General features: G+C 42.4%; 2 protein-coding genes across 8 annotated transcripts; one reads left to right on the top strand and one right to left on the bottom strand.

Moving 5' to 3' along the window:
- Window positions 1-1,064: 1,064 nt before the first annotated feature.
- Window positions 1,065-13,621, bottom strand: LOC106563308 (transmembrane protein 203). Of its 4 annotated transcripts, none has more exons than XM_014128808.3 (2): window positions 13,486-13,621; window positions 1,065-2,821 (listed from the first exon to the last, which is right to left on the bottom strand). In XM_014128808.3, exon 2 carries the CDS (start codon window positions 2,505-2,507, stop codon window positions 2,091-2,093), a length of 417 nt encoding a protein of 138 aa, XP_013984283.2. In that variant the 5' UTR covers window positions 2,508-2,821; window positions 13,486-13,621; the 3' UTR covers window positions 1,065-2,090. The 4 variants fall into 4 exon arrangements, with proteins under 4 accessions (XP_013984283.2, XP_013984281.2, XP_013984285.2 ...); XM_014128806.3 differs by lacking the exon at window positions 13,486-13,621 and adding an exon at window positions 4,744-4,867; XM_014128810.3 differs by lacking the exon at window positions 13,486-13,621 and adding an exon at window positions 4,744-4,824 and having other exon boundaries at window positions 1,065-2,720.
- Window positions 4,716-9,236, top strand: LOC106563307 (delta-aminolevulinic acid dehydratase). 4 transcript variants are annotated; one of them, XM_014128803.3, is made up of 12 exons: window positions 4,716-4,907; window positions 5,414-5,536; window positions 5,904-5,954; window positions 6,562-6,658; window positions 7,019-7,154; window positions 7,257-7,340; window positions 7,477-7,565; window positions 7,722-7,777; window positions 7,880-7,967; window positions 8,079-8,165; window positions 8,368-8,497; window positions 8,599-9,236. In XM_014128803.3, the coding sequence occupies exons 2-12, from the start codon at window positions 5,421-5,423 to the stop codon at window positions 8,655-8,657; spliced, it is 993 nt and encodes a 330-aa protein (XP_013984278.1). In that variant the 5' UTR covers window positions 4,716-4,907; window positions 5,414-5,420; the 3' UTR covers window positions 8,658-9,236. The 4 variants fall into 4 exon arrangements, with proteins under 4 accessions (XP_013984278.1, XP_013984279.1, XP_082814280.1 ...); XM_014128804.3 differs by having other exon boundaries at window positions 4,805-4,927; XM_082958154.1 differs by lacking the exon at window positions 4,716-4,907 and adding an exon at window positions 5,005-5,039.
- Window positions 13,622-13,741: the final 120 nt, after the last annotated feature.

A 13,741-nucleotide genomic window follows, 5' to 3' on the forward strand; every position in this document is an offset into this window, starting at 1 on the left:
GTTATTCAAATCTATTCAGCAAGAGGATGATGATACCACCTGACAAATAATCCTGCTGAGATAAATGCATTACGAAATAAATGAGGCGGTATTACAGAGGTATGTTCTGAGTACAGCATGTACGAGATTACTATTGTTCCTCATCAAACATTCATCACCGCACTGTCACTACGAGCCGTGAATCCCAAACAGTCATTAACATACGGACGGACACTGAAGAAAATAGTGTGTTATATGGAGCAGTCTCAGTCAGTCGTAAATTCTGTTATAGAATGATTTGTAAAAATGCATCCTATATGCAATGGATTTTTTTTTTAAAAAGAGAAAGAGCGAGAAAGAGTTCAATTCCATATTTTAAACTTGTTTTTGATATGCTTTGCTTAAAAAGAACAAAGCTCTGAGGTTTTCATCTGAGGAAAGTCCAAGACACAAAAAAAGTCATTGCTGTTGCCTCTAAAGAAAAATGTCTTAGATATAATCTAATTCATTATGACAGGCTATGCCTGCTATTAATCTACAAGTTATTTAGGAAGAACTTTAGATGGAATCCTGTTAGACTATAGTTGGTGTGTGGATCATATTGGATTCACCGTCATCCACGTAATAACAGGAGAGAAAAAAAAGTCGATTAGTGCTTGATGAGCCCAAAATGGTCAAACAGCTAAATAAAACATTTTATTACGGTTAAGACTTTTCCTTCCATGAACTCACGCCCATGTGAACTTTGCTTTAGTTTTATTACTTGAATGTCCTTCCTTCCCAATGTTGACTTGGGCATCGGAAATTGAGGAAGAGGTCACCATTCTCATCTTCAATGTAAATAGCGACACAACGTGGTCACACTTCGTCATCACGAGGGATAACAGTGGACGACATACTGTACCAAATATCCAAGTCTACAAAATACACAACGGTATTGTGTCTGTTCAGAATTGATCCAAAGTTGACTGATTCATGTTTCATAGATTTTTGAGGAGCTGAAATAATATTGCATGATAAACTTTACCAGCTCAAAATGTTTATTTACACATACAGTGACAATAAAAAATTTACACACCTAATCATTCAAGGATCTTTCTTTATTTTTACTATTTTCTACATTCTAGGATAATAGTGAAGACATCAAAACTATGAAATAACACATTTGGAATCATGTAGTAACCAAAACAAGTGTTAAACAATTTATATTTGAGATTCTTCAAAGTAGCCACACTTTGATGACAGCTTTGCACACTCTTGGCATTCTCTCAACCAGCTTCATGAGGTAGTCACCTGGAATGCATTTCAATTAACGGGTGTACCTTGTTAAAAGTTCATTCGTGGAATTTCTTTCCTTAATGCATTTGAGGAAATCAGTTGTGTTGTGACAAGTTAGGGGTGTGGTATACAGAAGATAGCCCTATTTGGTAAAATACCAAGTACATATTATGGCAAGAACAGCTCAAATAAGCAAAGAGAAACGACAGTCTATCATTACTTTAAGATATGAAGGTCAGTCAATCCGGAAAAGTTTCTTCAAGTGCAGTCGCAAAAACCATCAAGCACTCTCATGAGGACCGCCAAAGGAAAGGAAGACCCAGAGTTACCACTGCTGCAGAGGATAAGGTACTTTGATACTGTATATAGAAACACAACAAGGGTACCAAAAACAAAAACATAATAAATGGACTAAAACAAACAAAGCTGCAGACAGTCTTACCAAATTCAAAAGACAGATTACTTCAATTCTCAAATGTCCCTCCCCAGCATCACATCAGGAAATAAATTACAAAGAAGGATAAAATGAGGCCATCAATACATGCTTGAGCAAGAGGTCCATAACAGATCTAATACAAAAAAAGGTATCCACAGGAAGCAATGTCCAGGAGAGCCATACTGACAAAGGACTGCTCATGGAAAACACATTCTGTCACACTGTCCTCAGACAAGGTTAGAAATGGAGGGGAAGCCTGTGACCCTCATATCTCCAGTCATTAGTCCAACAACTATTTCTCAATAGTCAGTTAATTAAAACAGTCCCCTAGTATGAATAAACCCTGATCTTCTATGGCTGATAAATTACTCCTGCCCTCATCACACCGCCCTTGGAATCAGTTGACACGGCAGGCGCGGATCATCAGTAGCTGCAGGAGGATGAAGAGCGGTGAGATGATAGGACCGAACCACAGGTCGCGTGCCTGTTCCTGCTCAACCAACTTCTGGCACAGCAGCACCTCACACACCAGCTTGAGGCCGAGCACCATCAGCACCCACAGCAGCCTCAGCACTGCTAGCCTTTTCTCATTCTCCTGGTACAGCCGGATGGATACAATGGCCGTGAAGTAGGTGCTGAGACCATCAGCGGCAAACAGAGGGGCGAAGACCAGCCACCAGCTCATGCCAGGGGCAAACAGGTCAGCCCGCAGAGCTACTAGCACACTGAAGACCAGCAGAGCCCCCAGGTGGAGGAAGAGCTCGAACGTGGCAAAGCCCAGCCATTGGACCAGCTCCCGCAGGGAGAACAGCATGGCCTTAAGGTGGAGGGAGTGGATTCTGGTGGACTGTTCAACCAGGGACCGAATGGGGTAGACTCACTGGTTCGACTCAGGAGATGTGACGTTTCCAGACTCAGGGTGGTAAAGTGTGAGGGAAGGGAGACATTGAGGTCTGGGCAGAAATCCACAGAAGGCAATAGGAAATGGCCCTTAACAAGGAACTGCTGCACAGACGATCAAGCACACCTACATCATTGAAGACAGTGGGGGCAGAGAGGACGAAATACTGTGAGCCAATGAAGACCTTCACATGTGGAGGATGTCTTCATGGAATCAAGTTGTTCTGCCTTTATTTAGAAACAGAGACATTTTATTCAGAGCATGACAACAGTTTACGTATTGAAATTGACCTAATGTTACACTGTAAACATCAACAAAGTGACAGTATTTACTTCACTTCCCTTTTACCAAGCTATATTGTAACAAGCGTGAAGTTGATTGAAACAACTATCAAACGTTGCAAACATTGTTAGAATCTCATTCTGTCTTCTAGACTAATCTTAGTCTAGAAGTGAAAATGTATGTGTCCTTCACAAATAGCCTACAATGTATCAAGGGTGTATGACAGTATCCCAATAATGGACTAAAGGAGCCCATCGTTACTCCTTATAGTCCGAGGACCTTATATGTTCTGTTTAGAATCTAATTGGTTCTGGCAACCAAAACAGCCAAATACTCCATCTAAACGTGAATCGATTCTAAATAAACAAGCCCAATTCCCCATTAAATAACTAGTGAAATCCCCTCAAAATGATCCGAAACAATGTTTCTCATACAAAATTAAATTAAAACAGACTACCCCTTGCTAATCAGGAAACTCTTTTGTACGTTGTGATGGACATTACAATTGCTTCACAGGAACCTGGCAAAATTATGTTTGTAGTGTAGTTAGCCACTGAATTCACTGTCAGCATGCAGTCAAAGCTATAACCACTTTTGGAGCAAACTAGTGCTCTCAAATAGTATCCTAATGTCAACATCAGATGGGAGTTGTATTAAAAAAATAAAAAAAAATTGTCTGACGTTATATTGTAAAAATTCATGAAAACAGGTCTTAATTTAACGCTACAATATGTAGCTTTTTGGACGACCCGACCAAATTCACATAGAAATGTGAGGGTAAACTAGTGAAATCAGTAATACTCTATTTGGGAACAACCAGTTACATGTATTGATGTTGCTATAGATGAATGTGACAGAGGAATAGAAACGAACTAGATTAACTGTCGCAGTGAGCCTTTGTGCGCCCCAATCAGTCGGCAGCTCTACCAGCCAATGAAACCAGTAGGTCAATAGGAGAATAACTTTCATCTGTTTTAATTATTAGCTAGCTTTGGTCGAAGATGTGCTCCATGCTGAAAACCATTCTCCAGCCTTGCGAAGCGCATGTGCATCAAGTACGGAAAATGTGGGCTAGACATCTGTCAAAAACAACATATGGCAAAATACATGTGCATCTAGTGGACATATGGCCTAATGCTTACACAGGTGTTCGGAGCATGCTAGATAGCTAATTAGCGCGAAGAACAGCGTCTTATTTACAATGACGGCCTACCGGGGAACAGTGGGTTAACTGCCTTGTTCAGGGGCAGAACGACAGATTTTTACCTTGTCAGCTCGGGGATTCGATCCAGCAACCTTTCGGTTACTGGCCCAACTCTCTATCAATGTAACCTTTTTTTCTTTCTTGCTGATATGAAAGATAAGTCCTTATGCGTCCAAAACCGTACCGCAAGCAATGCATGTTAGTGTTCAGACCGAGCGTCGGGGATCTTCACAAAACTCCCCCCCTACAAGACGCCTTTTGTCCAATGACTTATGTGTAATGTAATGGGACTGAGTCATGATCAAAGACTACTGTACTGTGGTGACAGTTGAAATCGTTCGCCAGCTAGCTAACTGCCTGGTTACATTCATGGTTTTAACGGACAACAATCGCTCACAAACGATTCCCGATAATGTTACAGTGGTCTAGCTAGCTGGTAAAATGCTGTTATTGTCAGATCATTAGGCTACCTAGTAGCTGACGTTAGCTGAGCTACAGTAACGTTACAGCGCTCGCACAATCAACAGCTAACGTTACCTCGTAGCCCTTACCGTCTCATACTAGCTACATATACGTTATCCATCTGTGTATGTGTCAAATAATATGGGTTATTATAGGACATGACAAGGTTTAGCTTTTTTTTTTTCTCCTTTTAGTTTTTACCTCAATTCCGATTCAAGTGTCAGGTTAGCCTTTTCATAATGTTTTCATTCCTTCACTTAAATCTACCGCGTACTATCGCGGGAACTTGCACGTTTACGGAACAATTTGTGCAGTTCAGTGTCTGCGTCTAGTGCAAGCCAAGGAGGACAGACGGACTGTACAAGGCAAGAACACCGAAATCCATGTATTTATTTTAGTCAATTTAACATTGTTGTATGTTAATTCATGCTGACTAGTTACGTTTTTGATGTTGCAAGGTGGACAAATCTGCGGAATATGACCAGGAGGAGTTGCAAGTGTGTTTTCTAGTCGTGTGGCGCATGGAGCATATCATTGGCCCATTTGAGCACATGATTGTTGATAGTCGAAGTTAGCTTTCTGTCGTTCATTACGTCTGTCGTTCGTTACATCCAATTTAGCTTAGTTCTCATAAATGTAGACCTTGAATGTCAATCTTGAAATTCTAGAATTAAAGGGATCTGGCATGGGCTATCATAAATGTGAGCAATTATTCATCCTCAAGCTGTGTGAATGCAAGCATTATCACTGCTGTCACTCAGGGTCATCCAATTGTTTAGTTTAAGTCAGGTTATAGCCTAAACCACTCTCTCATTCCAATGCATCTCAGAAATGTGGGGGTGACATTAACAACCCTCTCTCTTTCTCTCAGCGCAAAGATGCAGCCGGTCGATTCTCTCCTCCACAGTGGCTATTTTCACGCAACACTCAGATGCTGGCAGAGCTGCGCCTCAGACTTGAGACCTGAGAATCTTATTTACCCCATCTTCGTCACGTAATGTCTCCTCTCCTCTCCCCCCACACACACACACACACACACACACACACACACAAGGATGTCGTCTTGATGTTGTGATACAAATGACATATTCCCCTGTGTCATAGTCAGTTATACTGTGGGCTGTATCTGGCCTTCCTTGTGGCTCAGTTGGTAGAGCATGGTGTTTGCAACGCCAGGGTTGTGGGTTTGATTCCCACGGGGGGCCAGTACAAAAAAAAAATGTATGCATTCACTACTGTAAGTCGCTCTGGATAAGAGCGTCTGCTAAATGACTAAAATGTAAAAAAATGTAAATGTAAATGTATCTGAGTGGCTATGTGTTTTTATGACATGGCAGCTTTCTGGTTCTTTTCTCCAACAGTGACAGTCCTGATGCAGTGGAGCCCATCGCTAGTCTACCAGGCCAGGCCAGGTAATGACTCCAGATAACTTGTTCATGTGGTTGATTATCTCATCTATGGTAATTGCTTATCTACACTCGGTACAGTAGTTGAATACCCACAATGTGCTGTTAATGTGTAATTTGTTGTAATCATATTTTACAACATAAATGACTTTGAAAGATGATTTTTATTCGAAGTCTTTGTTTCAAAGTCATCTGAAAGAGTGAGAATGAGTGGGGGATGGGAACCATTGAGATCAAGGCTGTGACCTCCAGATAAATACTGTGAGGCAGGGTGGATCCAGATAAGAAGAGAATCCGTTAGCTGTTTGTCCCACACAACCCTCCCTGCTCATGCACCATTTGGTTACAATAAAATAGGCTGCGATGTAATACTGAGGCCTAAGCCTTGGTACTATTATGCGTCAGTGTTGAAATTACTGTTAATAGTTCTCACTCAGTCTGATTTGGTTTGTTGACCAAAACAAACATGATTTTAGGCTATAGAGATCAAATACATCCCAGTGCATTGATAATGAAGTGCCACTTTGTAATTGCTTGCCTCAAAGTGGTATTGAATTAGCACTTTAGTTTGTCCATTCCCTGTGTCCCCCTCAATCTCTTTTTCTCCTCACAGATATGGAGTGAATAAACTCGAAGGCATGCTCCGCCCCCTTGTGGAGAAAGGCTTGAAGTGTGTGCTGATTTTCGGTGTGCCTGCCAAAATCGCAAAGGTACAGTAAAGTATATGCACTCGTAAAATGTTTTAAATTTTTTTGCCATTACATCAACTCTGAAGGGCTTATAACTCCAACCTTGTGTAACAGTATAGCTTCCGTCCCTCTCCTCGCCCCAACCTGGGCTTGAACCAGGGACCCTCTGCACACATGAACAACTGACATCCACAAAGCATCGTTACCCATCGCGCCACAAAAGCCACGGCCCTTGCAGAGCAAGGGGAACAACTACTTCAGGTCTCAGAGCGAGTGACGTCACCCGATTGAAACGCTATTAGCGCGCACCGCCGCTAACTAACTAGCCATTTCACATCGGTTACACTTGCACACTGTCATACCTTTGACCTTTCTTCTCAGGATGAGAGGGGTTCGGGTGCAGACACAGGTGATACTCCGGCAGTATTGGCTGTGAAGAAGATAAGCTCTCTTTTCCCTGACCTGCTGATGGCCTGTGACGTCTGCCTCTGTCCCTACACCTCACATGGACACTGTGGTCAGTCACTCTATCACATCTTTTCATCTACAACTAATGCAAATCTGATTTCCTTTGATTAACACTATAGTGTTATAAGACTGCACTCTGATTGGCCCTCAGGAATCTTGCGGGAGGATGGCACTCTGGACAATGGTGCCAGTTGCCAGCGTCTGGCAGAAGTGGCATTGGCATACGCCCGTGCTGGTGAGTCTGGTCTCTCCTCCCCTCTCTGTTATCTACTCGCACTTCTAAAAATAGGGTACTGGACCGATGTTGATACTGCTCAAAAGGGCACCACACCCATGTCAATAGTTTAAGATCTCTTGTTCGTCTTGTACAGGCTGTCACATCATTGCACCCTCTGATATGATGGATGGGCGAGTGGGAGCCATCAAACAATCACTGATGTCCAACGACATGGGCAACAAGGTAACAGATGGGATCACTAGTTTGTACATAACCTTATATTCATATGAACTCAATAAGGAAAGGAAAGCATTTGCCATAAGGAAACCCTTAGTGAAGAAGCCATTAAGGCCGAATCACCTGGGGGAAAAAAGTAATGTTTTTCCTCCTTCCCCCCAGGTTTCAGTACTAAGCTACAGTGCTAAATTTGCTTCCTGTTACTATGGTCCCTTCAGGTAACTAATGATTGTAAAACCAAGTATGGACAGAAAAGGTATTTACTAACCAGTTATTATTTGACAGGATGCTCTAAGGAAGCTCTGTTTTTGTGTGTGTAGAGATGCAGCACAGTCCACACCAGCATTTGGAGACAGGCGTTGTTATCAGCTGCCACCTGGTGCAAGGGGCCTGGCACTGCGAGCTGTGGTAAGAGTGTCTGTGAATTGCATGCATGTGTATGAAAGGTAGGGAGAGAGTGTGTTTTTGTCAGAGCTAGTCAATTTACCCAGGTGGTTGAGGTTTTTTTTTCTCTCTCAGGACAGAGATGTCAAGGAGGGGGCAGATATGCTGATGGTGAAGCCAGGACTGCCCTATCTGGACATAGTGAGGGAGGTCAAAGACAAGGTTAGTATGTTATGACTCATTTTTCTCTGCATGGTTACAAAGTTTCAGGATCAGTATCGATAGTTTCAGCTAAATAACCAAACACTAAGTTCACATCCAAGGGTACACAAACAAGCCTATCATCAGTTGTTATGAAGACTACAAAACCCTTCTGCTTTTACCTGCTCTGTTTTTCTCACCACCCTCCTCTGCTCCCTTCCAGCACCCCAATCACCCACTGGCGGTGTATAATGTGTCAGGGGAGTTTGCCATGCTATGGCATGGAGCTCAGGCTGGAGCCTTTGACCTGCGCACCGCTGTACTGGAATCTATGACCGCCTTCCGCAGGGCAGGTGAGAGGGGAAGGGAGTCATTGGGTCTGGAGGAACCGTGCTCTGTTTTCTATAGAGAAAGATTGAGTTCTACTGCTCTAGTTCTATATTCTTCCCTTTAGGTGCTGACATCATCATCACCTACTACGCACCTCAACTGCTCACCTGGCTGAAAGAGTAACAGACAGAAGGATGGACCTACGGACTGACATGCGATTAGCTCCTTTTTACCAAGCTGTTCAAGGCTGAACTACACTGACAAATGGGGTCTACTGAAACCAAACTGACATGTGAGAACAGGCAATCTATCTTCATACATTCATTTACAGTTTCTTTTTCTATAACATTGATACTTAATATTGTTCTGGGACTCTTTTTTTTCATGTGCTGCAACCACAAATTCTCACCAAAGATGGTATTCTTCTAGCTCGTAACCACTTGTAAAGCATATCAAATAAGGTTTGAAGGGTTAGCGTAATGTTAGATGAAAAAAATGGGACTGTAAAAGCTATCTGATTGTCTTGTTGGTTTATGGGTATTTTTTTACTATTCCAAATTGAGTAATTATGGACTTTTATTTTACTTCTATTTTATTCTGTGCCTTCTGTAATAGCCACTCTGGCTTCAGCACTGACATTTACTCATGTTTGTAAGGTTGGGTTAAGAAACCTGTAAAGCTCTTATTTACCAGGGTAAATGGTCCTATCCAATAAAATATATTTTTTGGATAACAACAATAAAGCTACAATCGAGTTTGAAATATGGTCCTTAGGCTTACTTTTGTTTTATTACATATAACTTTGTAAAAAATAAAAAATGTACCGTTAAATGTTTCCTTAAAAAAAGGAAATAATAAAGTAACAATGGCGAGGCTACAGTATATAGAAGGAATACCAGTACCGAGTCAATGTGCAGGAGGGGTACTTTTGTAGTTGAGGTAATTGGGGTAATGTGTACATGTAGGTAGGGGTAAAAGTGACTAGGCAATCAGGATAGATGTAGCGTATATAAAAGTGTTTGTGTCCATTGAGTGCATAGAGCTAGTGCAAGAGAGTCAGTGCAAAAAATAAAAATAAATAGGGGATCAATGCAAATAGTCCTGGTAGCCATTTGATGAACTGTTCAGCAGTCTTATAGATTGGGGGTAGAAGCTGTTCAGGAGGCTTTTGGTCCCAGACTTGGCTCTCTGGTACCACTTGCCATGTGGTAGCAGAGACAACTGTCTGTGACTTGGGTGGCTGGAGTCTTTTACAATTTTAAGTGCCTTCCTCGGACACCGCCTGTTATAGAGGTCCTGGATGGCAGGGAGCTAGGCCCCAGTGATGTACTGGAACATATGCACGCACTACCATCTGTAGCACCTTACGGTCAGATGCCAAGCAGTTGCCATACCAAGCAGTGATGTAGCCAGTCAAGATGCTCTCAATTGTGCAGCTGTATAACTTTGAGGGTCTGAGAGCCCATCTTTTCAGCCTCCTGAGGGGGAAGCGGCATTCTAGTGCCCTCTTTACAGCTGTGTTTGGACCGTGACAGAACCTGCTCCCTATAGGCTCTCGTCGTCATCAGTGATCAGGCCTACCACCAGCTGTCATTAGCAAGCTTAATGATTTTTGTATTTTATTAGGATCCCCATTAGCTGTTGCGGAAGCAGCAGCTACTCTTCCTGGGGTCCACACAAAGCAAGTAACATGACATAATACAGAACATTAATAGACAACATAACTATATACGTTTCAAAACGTAGTCTACATATAAATACATACAAAATATCTAGGTCAAATAGGGGAGAGGCGTTGTGCCGTAAGGTGTTGCTTTATGTTTTTTTAAACCAGATTTTCTGTTCATTTGAGCAATAATGGCTTTATATAATACAGTACGCTTTTTTGAATTTGTTCTGGATTTGGGGACTGTGAAAAGACCCCTGGTGGCATGTGGGGTAAGTGTGTGTGTGTAAATTGAGTATGCAAACAATTTGGAATTGTATTTCTTACAAAAAAAAAAAAAATAGTCAGTCTCTCCTCAACTCTTAGCCAAGAGCGACTGGCATGCATAGTATTTATATTAGCCCTCTGATTACAATAAAGAGCAAGACATGCCGCTCTGTTCGTTGGAGTCATGCGCGGCCACGCAGTTGTGGGTAAACTGATTATAGAAGGGGACTAAGCCTGCACCCGAGGGGCCTCTGTGTTGAGGGTCAGTGTGGCAGATGTGTTGTTGCCTACCCTCAGCACCTGGGGACGGCCCGTCAGGAAATCTAGGATCCAGTTAGAGGGATGTGTTCAGTCCCAGGGTCCTTAGCAATAGTGATGCGCTTAGAGGGCACTATGGTGGTGAACACTGAGCAGTAGTCAATGAATAGCATTCTCACATAGGTGTTCCTTTTGGGAAAGGGCAGTGTGGAGTGCAATGTAGAGATTGCGTCATCTTTAAAAATATATACACTAACATTCAAAAGTTTGGGGTCACTTAGAAATGTCCTTGTTTTTGAAAGAAAAGCAAAAAATGTTGTCCATTAAAATAACATCAAATTGATCAGAAATACAGTGTAGACATTGTTAATGTTGTAAATGACTATTGTAGCTGGAAATGGAATAATATTTTTATGGAATATCTACATAGGTGTACAGAGGCCCATTATCAGCAACCATCACTCCTGTGTTCCAATGGCACGTTGTGTTAGCTAATCCAAGTTTATCATTTTAAAAGGCTAATTGATCATTAGAAAACCCTTTTGCAATTGTTAGCACAGCTGAAAACTGTTGTTCTGATTAAACAAGCAATAAAACTGTCCTTCTTTAGACTAGTTGAGTATTTGGAGTATCAGCATTTGTGGGTTTGATTACAGGCTCAAAATGGCCAGAAACAAATAACTTTCTTCTGAAACTCGTCAGTCTATTCTTATTCTGAGAAATGAAGGCTATTCCATGTGAGAAATTGCTAAGGAACTGAAGATCTTGTACAATGCTGTATACTACTCCCTTCACAGAACAGTGCAAACTGTCTCTAACCAGAATAGAAAGAGTGGGATGCCCCGGTGCACAACTGAGCAAGAGGACAAGTACATTAGTGTCTAGTTTGAGAAACAGACGCCTCACAAGTCATCAACTGGCAGCTTCATTAAATACCAGTCTCAACGTCAACAGTGAAGAGGCAACTCCGGGATGCTGGCCTTCTAGGCAGAGTTCCTTTGTCCAGTGTCTGTGTTCTTTTGCCCGTCTTAATATTTAACTTTTATTGGCCGATCTGAGATATGGCTCTTTCTTTGCAACTCTGCCTTTAAGTCCAGCATCCCGGGGTCGCCTCTTCACTGTTGACGTTGAGACTGGTGTTTTGCGGGTACACATGGCAGCAGCACAACATGGTACAAACATTATTGGGCAAACACAACAGTACAAAGTGCAAGAAGGTAGAGACGACAATACATCACGCGAAGCAGCCACAACTGTCAGTAAGAGTGTCCATGACTGAGTTTGAATGAAGAGATTGCGATTAAAAACTGTCCAGTTGAGTGTTTGTTGCAGCTCGTTCCAGTCGCTAGCTGCAGCGAACTGAAAAGGGGAGCGACCCAGGCAGACGTGTGCATTGGGGACCTTTAACAGAATGTGACTGGCAGAACGGGTGTGGTATATGGAGGATGAGGGCTGCAGTAGATATCTCAGATAGGGGGAGTGAGGCCGAAGAGGGTTTTATAAATAAGCATCGGTCTTGCGGTCTTGCGACGGGTTGGGGGCAGATCTGATGGCCGAATGGTAAAGAACATCTAGCCGTTCGAGAGCACCCTTACCTGCCGATCTATAAATTACATCTCCAAAATTGGGTTCCAGATTGGTGCAGCGGTCTAAGGCACTGCCTCTCAGTGCTTGAGGCGTCACTACAGACACCCTGGTTCGAATCCAGGCTGTATCACAACCGACCGTGATTGGGAGTCCCATAGGGCGGCGCGCAATTGGCCCAGAGTCGTCCGGGTTTGGCCGGGGTATGCTGTCATTGTAAATAAGAACTTGTTCTTAACTGACTTGACTAGTTAAATAAAAGGTTAAATCAAATCAAAAAAAATCTAGCTTGGGTAGGATGGTAAACTGAATCAAGGTTAATTTTGCAGCTTTTGTGAAAGAGGAGCGATTACAATAGAGGAAACCAAGTCGAGTTAACCTTAGCCTGCAGCTTTGATATGTGCTGAGAGAAGGATAGTGTACCGTCTAGCCATACCCCAGGTACTTGTATGAGGTGACTACTTCAAGCTCTAAACCTTCAGAGGTAGTAATCACACCAGTGGGGAGAGGGCTATTCTTCTTACCGAACAACATGACCTTTGTTTTGGAGGTGTTCAGAACAAGATTAAGGGCAGAGAAAGCTGTGGAACTGTTGGGGCGGTATGAGAATTGGAATGGGTCCAGGTTGTCTGGGATGATGGTGTTGATGTGAGCGATTCAATGCATTTCATGGCTACAGATGTGAGTGCTATGGGGCGATTTAGACAGGTTACCTTGGCATTCTTGGGCACAGAACGTTTTAAGCTCATCCTTCTATGTTTAACATTATTATATGATATATACTAGGGCCCTTCGCTAGGAGAGCAAATCATTTTATTTTGCCTCCAGTGAAATTCAAAGCTCTATTTGTCATCTATAAATCGCCCAGTCTACATTTTCATACACGAAATTGTGTAGTAGACCTTTACAGTAGATCACAGTTCAGATTATTAACACAATCCTGCAAGTTTGTCTACCTACAAGGACAACCGGCAAAGCTATATGACAGCCTGGTAAAATACCACTCCGATCACGTTTCAGGTTGTAACTCCTTGGCCAATGGAGAAAGAAAATACAAACCATTCTCTTATAGGGGTCTTGTTTTAATGAGCATGAAAAGGAATGACTCTTTAGACTGTTAAATTATTGTATTCATCTAATAGTGCATACAATTCTTATTTTGGTTACATATTGAGTAAACCAAACTATGGTATATTAGATTTATTTGCTGTAGCTGTATAATCGTAATTTTCTTACCGCTGAGTCACAACATGGCGTGGTTGGCTTCAGAAGATGGTTTTGGTTATAGACTGTTTACACCCCGACCCGAGTACTCCGTTCTGCCACCTCTGGGGCCTCAAAACTGTGCGGAGGATTCACTCAAAAGGTAGCGTACGGACGAAACACAGAAAGTGCTTACGCACAAAAAAATATTGTGATTTATAACACAGTTCCCACGCACGTCCCACGCTCGACATTTGACCACGTGAGCGAGCGTCTTGTCCCACCCTTT

The sequence above is a fragment of the Salmo salar genome, chromosome 11 (assembly GCF_965601325.2).
Source record: "Salmo salar chromosome 11, fSalSal1, whole genome shotgun sequence".
Classification (NCBI taxonomy): Eukaryota; Metazoa; Chordata; class Actinopteri; order Salmoniformes; family Salmonidae; genus Salmo; species Salmo salar.